General features: G+C 40.8%; 1 protein-coding gene across 2 annotated transcripts; it reads right to left on the bottom strand.

Annotated features, from left to right (window-relative positions):
* Window positions 1-288: 288 nt before the first annotated feature.
* LOC135500292 (probable ubiquitin carboxyl-terminal hydrolase MINDY-4) lies at window positions 289-8,823 on the bottom strand. 2 transcript variants are annotated; one of them, XM_064791653.1, is made up of 14 exons: window positions 8,658-8,823; window positions 7,840-7,959; window positions 6,741-6,975; window positions 6,162-6,337; window positions 5,437-5,921; window positions 4,636-4,798; window positions 4,297-4,413; window positions 3,871-3,959; window positions 3,246-3,408; window positions 2,687-2,823; window positions 2,089-2,311; window positions 1,290-1,470; window positions 1,032-1,107; window positions 289-835 (listed from the first exon to the last, which is right to left on the bottom strand). In XM_064791653.1, the coding sequence occupies exons 1-14, from the start codon at window positions 8,718-8,720 to the stop codon at window positions 787-789; spliced, it is 2,277 nt and encodes a 758-aa protein (XP_064647723.1). In that variant the 5' UTR covers window positions 8,721-8,823; the 3' UTR covers window positions 289-786. The 2 variants fall into 2 exon arrangements, with proteins under 2 accessions (XP_064647723.1, XP_064647724.1); XM_064791654.1 differs by having other exon boundaries at window positions 5,560-5,921.
* Between the last annotated feature and the right edge of the window lie 401 nt (window positions 8,824-9,224).

Genomic DNA, 9,224 nt, shown 5'->3' with positions numbered 1-9,224 from the left:
TAAACATTACATGAGTAAACCATGTAATGTAAACATTACATGAGTAAACCATGTATAATGTAAACATTACATGAGTAAACCATGTATAATGTAAACATTACATGAGTAAACCATGTATAATGTAAACATTACATGAGTAAACCATGTATAATGTAAACATTACATGAGTAAACCATGTAATGTAAACACTACATGAGTAAACCATGTAATGTAAACACTGCATGAGTAAACCATGTATAATGTAAACATTACATGAGTAAACCATGTATAATGTAAACATTACATGAGTAAACCATGTAATGTAAACATTACATGAGAAAACCATGTAATGTAAACATTACATGAGTAAACCATGTAATGTAAACACTACATGAGTAAACCATGTAATGTAAACATTCCTATGTATTGGACGGTGTCACATCATCTTTCACAGCACAAGAGTAGGTCTTATTAGTTCATATTAGCGCTGCTAATATTGACTGGATTTGAAAACAACTTCACATGGTTTGCCCTTTAAATCTTCTCTCGACACTGCATAAGTTTCGACGCAAATCTACTCTTCATCAAGGTCTTGACGCAAGTTGTCTTGAAGCTGAGCAATGCCAGTACATTGAAGATGTATCTTCCAACTTCAAAGCTTGAAATAAATTGCAAGATCCTCTCACTGTCGGCATGGATATAAGGCCTTACAGCCGCCTGGCAATGGACACGACACGAGAGGGACTTCAACAACTACCAAGGAGACTGGTCAATGGCTGAAACTTTCACCTCAAGCGTTCCAGTCTTTCAAAGAATTGGTTCAGCCCCATTCCAATCAATCGCAGCTTCAGGCCACCTGGAGGGAAAGAAAGCATGTTTGAATTAGAATTAGAATGACAAAAATTCATTTGCACGACTAAAACAAGATTCAGTTTCCAGGAAAAAATCTTGGGCATTTCTACGTCGCACACTCCAGGTGAAGAGGTGAATGTCAACCTGGTCAACGCAGTCATACAGAGAGCAACAATACTCTCAAAGCAGATTTGACTTACTTGGTCCTAATGCAATGCTCCAGAGGTGGCACCAAGTCTTCGTCAGATGGGGCTTCGTAGAATCTACCTGTGGTGTCTGAAAGTAAAAATGAAAAGTTGTTTGAACGAGTGCGAATACAGTCCAAATCGCAATTGATATCCATCCAGCTTCGCCTGAGTGACACGCGACGTACGCGTTGTCCCTAGTAGTAAGGTTGTCCTTAATAGAGAGGTGTCCGCTAAGGGAGGTTTCCCTGCATTTTAAGATCATAAACGTACCTATTGATAATTTAATTTCTTCCTCTTGCCGCATGAGACCGTCGTAATAGTAAAGATCAAACTGCCGCTCGGCCTTCCAGTCGTTGACTAACTGTTTGTTGAGGGAGAATAGTACGCTGAAGTGACTCTCACTACAAATGACCCAGATGGGGTAGATGGGCGTCTTCATGAACGTGCCAACCTGAGAAAAAAAATTTCGCGTAAAATTTGCTAAATTTGGAAAGAATGAAATATCAAAGTGTCTCAAAAAGGTCTAATTGTCTCTTGGTGTTCATGGGGGTTGATTTATCAAAATTTGCCCACATGACTCTCAGATGAGACTGTAGAATGATGGGAACTTTGGGCAAGGGTTTTGTTCTGTGTATTGGACTAGGCCTGAATTCTTATAACTCTGTTGTAAGGGGCAAAAAAATGTAATGCTGAGACCATGTATTGCGATTTAGGGTGGTTGCAATAGACTAGTTGGCTCTGCATATGCCGAGTCTCGGAAAAATATTGAGTGAAAATGAAATCGGCCATCGTCAAGTTTGGTAGCAGGAGGGTTAATGATGACAAGCCAACCTGAGAAATATTGAGTGAAAATGCAATCGCCCATCGTCAAGTTTGGTAGCAGGAGGGTTAATGATGACAAGCCAACCTGAGAAATATTGAGTGAAAATGCAATCGCCCATCGTCAAGTTTGGTAGCAGGAGGTTTAATGATGTACAAGCCAACCTGAGAAATAAAACGTTTTCATATAAATTGTGGAAACACTGCTAAAAGCATCACCCACCACCTAGTGAGCAACAACCAAACTAACCTGACACGACTTGTAGTGTTCAAACAACGACATCAAACCGATATCGCTCCGACTCGAAATTCCGCGTAATATTGTCGACGTACCGCCCTCGCCCAACTCTATCACGCCGTTGAATACGTTCGACGCCGCGAGACCCGTGAGTAATAAGTTGACCATTTCTTGCGTACAGTAGCAATGAGCTCCCATCAACTTATTATCTGCCTCATCCATGTCGAGTTTTATACTGAAAGAAACGTAGGAAACTTCATCTAAGGTCGTTGGCCAAATCCAAAAAGGGGTGCAGTTTTTGGATTTGTGACAACATTTTATGGGCAAGACATCAATAGAACAATGCACTCACAACTTTAAACCATTTCCTGTCTTTTACTTGATGTTCAATGGGTACAAAGCTTAGTCAAACAGGCCCCTTTTCAGCCCCTAAGACATAACCATGATATTTTCCTACGCAACCACGTCATCACCCTGAAGATGACCTCTGCGTTGTTTTAACATTGAAGCCTTTTGAGAACTAATGTGCGGCTGGGGGGGGGTATTTTGGCCGGAAACGTGACGTAGCTCTACGTCAGATGGCGCTGAAAGTGTTAACGCCGTTACCGACCTTTTTATTGACCTTGACAGAATGGCAGAATAGAGAGCCAGCACAACTCCGCTGTTCCCATCGAGCTCAAACTGTGAGATGCACTTCATCATAAACTGAGTCAGATCATCCTTCTTGTCAAATCTATTCAACGTTAACTGAAAGGAAAACAAAAATGAAAGAAGATAACAGAATGGTTCTGTTTTTCCACCGACTGTTCAGTGTTGTTCACAGCCTGCATACCACGCTGTCTTGACCTGCCTAAAGACTTTATACTGTGTTTGAATCTGAATGAAATTCCTTACAAACTGCATTTCCGACTTTATACTGTGTTTAAATTTGAATGAAATTCCTTACAAACTGCATTTCCGACTTTATACTGTGTTTGAATTTGAATGAAATTCCTTACAAACTGCATTTCCGACTTTATACTGTGTTTGAATTTGAATGAAATTCCTTACAAACTGCATTTCCGCCTTTATACTGTGTTTGAATTTCAATGAAATTCCTTACAAACTGCACTTCCGAGACCTTAAGTGCTCTTATTCGGAGATGTGTCATATAATCATCGAGTATATACCGTTTCTGTTAGTCCGTCTGCCTTGTATCGCACGCTACTAGGAAACATCGTCCTCCCCCCAGGCAGTGTAACGACGGCACGCTTATGTTCCCCTGCTCGCCAAAATATGTTGCTCAATGATGTGGCTAACTTTTCACTTCTTCTATGCCGTGGCGGTTTTAAACTGAAACAGAAATGTTTCCGTGTTTGTTAACTATGATATGCTCCTTACAGGAATGCCAATGAGCTAATAGCAAAAGTTGGAAATCTATTCGGTCGAAATTTTGTCGGCGGTTCAGCACTTGCACGAAAATACCTTTAAAATGCTTATTTTTGGTCTGATTTTGAAAATTCAAAGATCCATAGAGAGTTGTGACAGAGATTTTTCCATTCCAGGTATCAAAAACATTAAAGAAGAGGATAAAACCTGAAATTGCCCAAACAAAACTGAAATTTGACATCCCTGCTTCCTAATGGTATCAATTTGAAATATGGGGAGAAAATGAGGAGGCCGTGAAGGACCAAAGCTGTTTCATATCCATGTCCTTGAGTAAGACACTTCAACACCCTAAAGGTAAAAATAGTTTCAATTTCAAAAAGAGGTACCACCTTGCAGTGCACTAGAAAAGCTAATTATCAGCCTCACCTTCTGTGGCCATTATTTTTCCCGTCAGTAAAGAGAAGCTCTTGAAGAAAGCATGCCTGAACACTGGCTAGCACACCACATGGTCCACCCTGTAATCAAGCAAAATGCTAGAGAACATTAGACCCTACCGACCCCCATGAAATGTATTTTCATAGGGGTTGGTATTATAGAGGAGGTCCTGGAAAAAGCACGCCTTAACCCTGGCTGGGACACCACATGGACCACCCTGCAAACAAGCAAAATGGTGGAGAATATTACATTCTTTGGCCCTATCGACCCCCCATGAAATGCATTTTATGGGGGTCGATATATTATCAAAGAGTCATTCGTTGAAAGCATGTCTCAACACTGGCTAATGTCTCCCTCGTCACTTTCTTAGGTAAAAAGGATGAAAAACTAATAATTTTCTTATGGGGCCTTACGCACCTTTTTCTGCACAATCCCATATTGTAATTCCGGCAAATCGCAGAAGCTAAAGCTCTGATCTCGCCACTCGTCATTAAAGCTTCCGTTCGCAGAACCAAATATAAACATCTTCAAATCCTGAAATGTGAAACAAGTGGAAATATTATAATGTCCTAGCACCCATGAAACAGCAGAAGGAAATATTCTTGAATCCACTTTTTTTGTCCCCATATTGGTTTCCATTCAATTTGATCTCTCTAATCATGACACCTCTCTAAAAAGGACACCACTAGTCAGCCCCGAGGGCGTCCGTAATAGAGAGGTTCAACTGTATTCACACGACCAAACATTTGCACTTACAATGGCAGTTTGTAAATCTATGGGTTTGGCATCAACAGCAGCAACGTTTGACCTTGAAGATATAGGTCGACTGATCTCAAGGTCACCGACTTCAGTGTCAAGGTCATCGATGTCCCCAATCTCGATGTCTCCAACACGGGTTGGCGTTGGGGCAGGTTTTGACCTGAAAAGTTTGAGATAAGTTCAAATCAAATACAATAATATCTGATCCATAAGTGAACATTTAGACAAACCCACCATGCAGACTAGAATATTAACAGGTAATTTGTGAAAACGTGAACTCTATGGAAACCGGTAAGATGTGAAAACATGAACTCTATATAGACTGGTAGGATTTGAAAACATGAACTCTATATAGACTGGTAGGATTTGAAAACATGAACTCTATATAGATCGGTAAGATGTGAAAACATGAACCAAGACCAAAAAGCTAGCTATACCCTGCATATAAAAACAACACTGCAAAGAAACCCACCACCTAAACTAAAACAGTAGACTAATACTACTTCTGTACATAGAGCGTGCTACTAAACAGGGTGTTCCAAAAGAATTGTCAGTGCAGAGAAACAATACATTAAGTAATGCTGTAGTGCATTAGGCATGAAACTTTGTTGAAACTTGGTATTTTTAGTACTCGTATGCCTGCCTACACATAGATTCCTAGAGTACAGTACCTTCACCAGACTTACCGGTTAGATATAAAACTTAAAACTAAACTAAGCAAGGGTTACGACGGCGAATAAACCTAAATAAAGCTTCAAAAGGTGCATTTAAGCTTCTAGCACCCGCTCGTGCACCAACCTGTCCGGATCCTTCATTCTGTTCTCCCCTCGCGTAGGCGGGCGCTCACATATACTCGACGTATGAACGTCATATTTTTCCACTAATTTTTCACCTTCAGTTGACGATGATCGGCGCCCATACCTTAATCGCTCGCCCCTCACGCTCAGAATCGATTCCTCCTCCGGCTCCGCGTCATGTGATACAGGTTTGTTCAAGCGTCTGCTCTTGATTGGTCCATATGACCGTGGCGGTGGGTCTGCCGCTAAAACGTCCACAATCGGTTCCCTCGACGCCCGCACCGAGTGTTTTATAGGACTGTCATTTCGAAGTTTTAGCGGACTCTCAATTCTTAATTCGTCTTTTAAGGGGCTTTTTTTCCCAGTTACAGCACCTAAGTCTAAGTCGTTTACGATTTCATTGCTTGGCGAGTCCAATTTATACGCGTTTTGTTGAGGGTAGCTCATCGGTTTGTGGACGGTACGCTTCCCGCGTTTATCTCGCTCCTGAAAGAAAATTTAAAGCTTTTCGTTTATTTTATTGACAACACTCTACAGAAACCAAAGAGTGTTGTCTCCATCCTCAACTGTGTCAATCCTCCTTCCTTTACCACAACTAACTTTAGTTTGCAAAACTAATTACTTGTTTTGCGGTCACAACAAACAAGGCTTGCGATCACCTTAAATTTCATCGCAAAATCAACTGCTTTAAACTGGAGTTCCCCTGTTCACATCATGATAACTTACGTCAATATTGCTCGAGATCGCTCCGGCCATTCCAACGCCCCTCCTGGCAGATCTTGGCCTCGGTGTGGGGATCTGTACATTCGCGACGACTGGTTCCGGGGCAGCCGTTATCAAGTTGTCCGTCCCATCGCCAAGAAGTGTTTCAGACTCGTCTGCGTCTTCCAGAACAAGATCCCCTGAAACAAAATATTATTTTACTATCAGAGTGGAACCTTCCTTACCAGACACCTCTCGACTGAAGACACCCTCTCTATTAAGGACACTGCTTTAGGTCCCAAACTTGTTGTTTCCATTTCACTGGACCTCTGTAATAAGGACACCTCTGAATGAAGGACAGCATTGGTCAATCCCAAGGGTGTCCTTAATGGCAGTTTTTGACAGAGCTTTTCACTTTGACTTTTCACTTTGACACAATCGCGCACATTATGACAGTGCGCATAATGTCTTCCAAGGATTGGATTAACAATTCTACAGGCTTTTTCAGAAGTAAATATCACTGTCCTTTTGGGCCACTGTGCAAAAACTACTGGGCTGATTTCTTCAAACAATCAAAATTAGTTTTTTCTCAAATCGACCTACCCCTGCTTTTCTTCAGACCAGCTGCAACAGGTTTTTTCGGACTTCTTGTCGCTGTCTGCGGTGGCGACGATGACGCTCCACGCGACCTATCATCACTGCTGCCATGACTGCCTGCTGACGTCGGCTTTTTTGTAGGAGCGGAATTATTCACAACTGGCTTCGTCTGTTCGGCACCAGAATCGATCAGATGTTTTGCCATTACTTCGATCATCGTACGGAAAGGTGCGTCTTTCTCCTGTAAAAATATTTATGCAAATATGTTTGGACAGAAGTCTTGTTCAAAAAAAAATCTTTTAAAAAAACAACTCCAAATTATTTCTGCACGAGTATTGACACGGTGTGAAGTGAAAACTATGCAACTGAAAGGTCTGCTTACATCAAAAATTTCCTTATCACCTGCACGGCCTTGAAACACTGTATCCTTTGCAAAATGATTTGAAGAATTCCCCATTTTGGATCGTGAAACAACACCCTCACTTAGGCACTTGCAGAGTCGTAATAAACTTGCCACAAAGTGAACACACACTGTACTAGCAATAGCCTAAAACTGTTTGAAATTTCAATACAAAAGGCCAAGCTAATCATTATATTCAATCCAAATATTGTTTTACCTTACAATCTAGAGATTTTCTAATGTTTTCCTTTGTTCTTAACCATTGCATTAGGGTTTCTGTTCTAACGAACCATTCAAAATATGTTACAAATATGTTCAATTTTAAAAGAGCTTTGAAACAGTAAGTACATAATGTGTACAGTCTGAGCGGCCCAGGAATACCAGGCATTTTCAAAACAAACCCAGTTGCACTGCTTAGCACACCATTTTAATTTGTTTAATCAGTTTTTAATCTAGGTACAGTAGAACCTCTCTTAGCGGACACCTCTCTAATAAGGACAACCTCTGTATGAAGGACACTAGTTTTGGTCCCAAATTGGTTATTTCAATTCAATAAGAAGACCTCTCTAATCAGGACACCTCTCTATTAAGGACAGCACTTGTCAGTCCCGAGGGTGTCCTTAATAGAGAGGTTCTACTGTATATGACTTGGATTGGAAGTAAAGAAGCCTGAAACTCTGGATGTCTGAGCTTTCATATGCATACCTTATTAACCTTCATCATCTTCTCAATCTTTACTTCCTTGGCAAGTGCCACTCGGTTGCTGATGCTTCCCGCTGTTCGAGGCATCTCCTCATCCATTATCTTCAATGTCATCTTCAAGCCCTGGCATACAAAATTACAATGCAGATTCAACCTATTTTAAAGGGGGACTATAGGGAAGAGATAAGGAGTCAAATTGGTGGTTTTCTGGTGACTGGTATAGAATGCACATATAGGCCTAGTTGTGTTTGATGCCAATGATTATATTCCTCATACAATACAAGCGTTGTGAAAAATACTTTAGATGCACCGCGTTGGAGAGGATAGTCCCCTAACTTCTCCTGTCCTATAGGCTGCTTGGCTTCTGCCTATGGCTATAGTCCCCCTTTTAAGAACTGGTCTACTAAACAAGGCAGATAATGTCAATGATGTGGTATGCAATGACGCAGTCATTAATTTGCTGGTGGTTTGTTGTCATCCTACTGTACGATATCACCTATAAAGGTAGCCGTTAACGACGAGACAGTATAGGCGGGAGGCCCAGGCCTACCAGTGGTGGCTGTACCACCGCATGGCCATGGGTCGGTGGCCACCATGGGTCAATCCAATGGCAATGGCACCACAAATCTGGACGTCCAAAGGAAAAACAGGGAAAATGTTGTCTTTTTCTGTTATGACGTCATCTGATTAAGGCCTCATTAGCATGTCTGATGTTGATTTTCAGGATGCCATACTGATGAAGCCGACAATATTTCATGTTTCAAGATCAGCAATGCAATGCAAAACACACTGGCAGCATAGAAACACGTTCAAAAACACACCTTTCGGGCAAGATATTCTCGTACAAGAGATGCGGACACATCCTCTATGTATTGTTCTTCCATTGTAAGGCTTCAAGTCTGTAGATTTATGTGATTACGACATGTATGATGCTTTTGAAGCAACAAATTTCAGGAATTTAGAAACAAATCGATTCCATGGCCGCCATGATGTAAACAACTTCAAACTCTCAAAAATAGTAAAAATATAATTTTAATATTTTTAACATTCTTGGTAAAAAAATATCATCAAATTATCAATAGTTGGATTAATAAACATTTTTAGTGGTCATAATTGAAAATATTTAACTTTTTACAACATTTTATATTGATAATTTAAGCTTTAAAAGGTAAAGATTTGAGGTTGTAAAACGACCGGTCACATGACATCTAACATGGTGAAAATCATTCTCCAAGCGTCGTCAATGGTGTTCATCGCCGTCGTCAAGTCCCATCAACCTACTGGCTCTGCCAGTCACCTGCTTTAAATTAACTACGGTGTTGCAATAAGAAGATATCGCTAAAGAAAATACAGAAAAAAACTCGAACGCTCACGAAGATACAAGTTTT

Source organism: Lineus longissimus, chromosome 16 (assembly GCF_910592395.1).
Source record: "Lineus longissimus chromosome 16, tnLinLong1.2, whole genome shotgun sequence".
NCBI classification, from domain to species: Eukaryota; Metazoa; Nemertea; class Pilidiophora; order Heteronemertea; family Lineidae; genus Lineus; species Lineus longissimus.
This window is presented reverse-complemented; position numbering and strand designations above follow the sequence as displayed.

Bases quoted from the DNA above. Each gene is read 5' to 3' on its own strand.
- LOC135500292 (XM_064791653.1), bottom strand. From the start codon at position 8,720: ATGGAAGAACAATACATAGAGGATGTGTCCGCATCTCTTGTACGAGAA. The intron at 4,799-5,436 runs GTTGGTGCACGA...CAAACTTTTCAG, and splicing joins AGAATGAAGGATCCGGACAG to GTCAAAACCTGCCCCAACGC. The intron at 1,471-2,088 runs GTTAGTTTGGTT...TTTTTTTCTCAG, and splicing joins AACACTACAAGTCGTGTCAG to GTTGGCACGTTCATGAAGAC.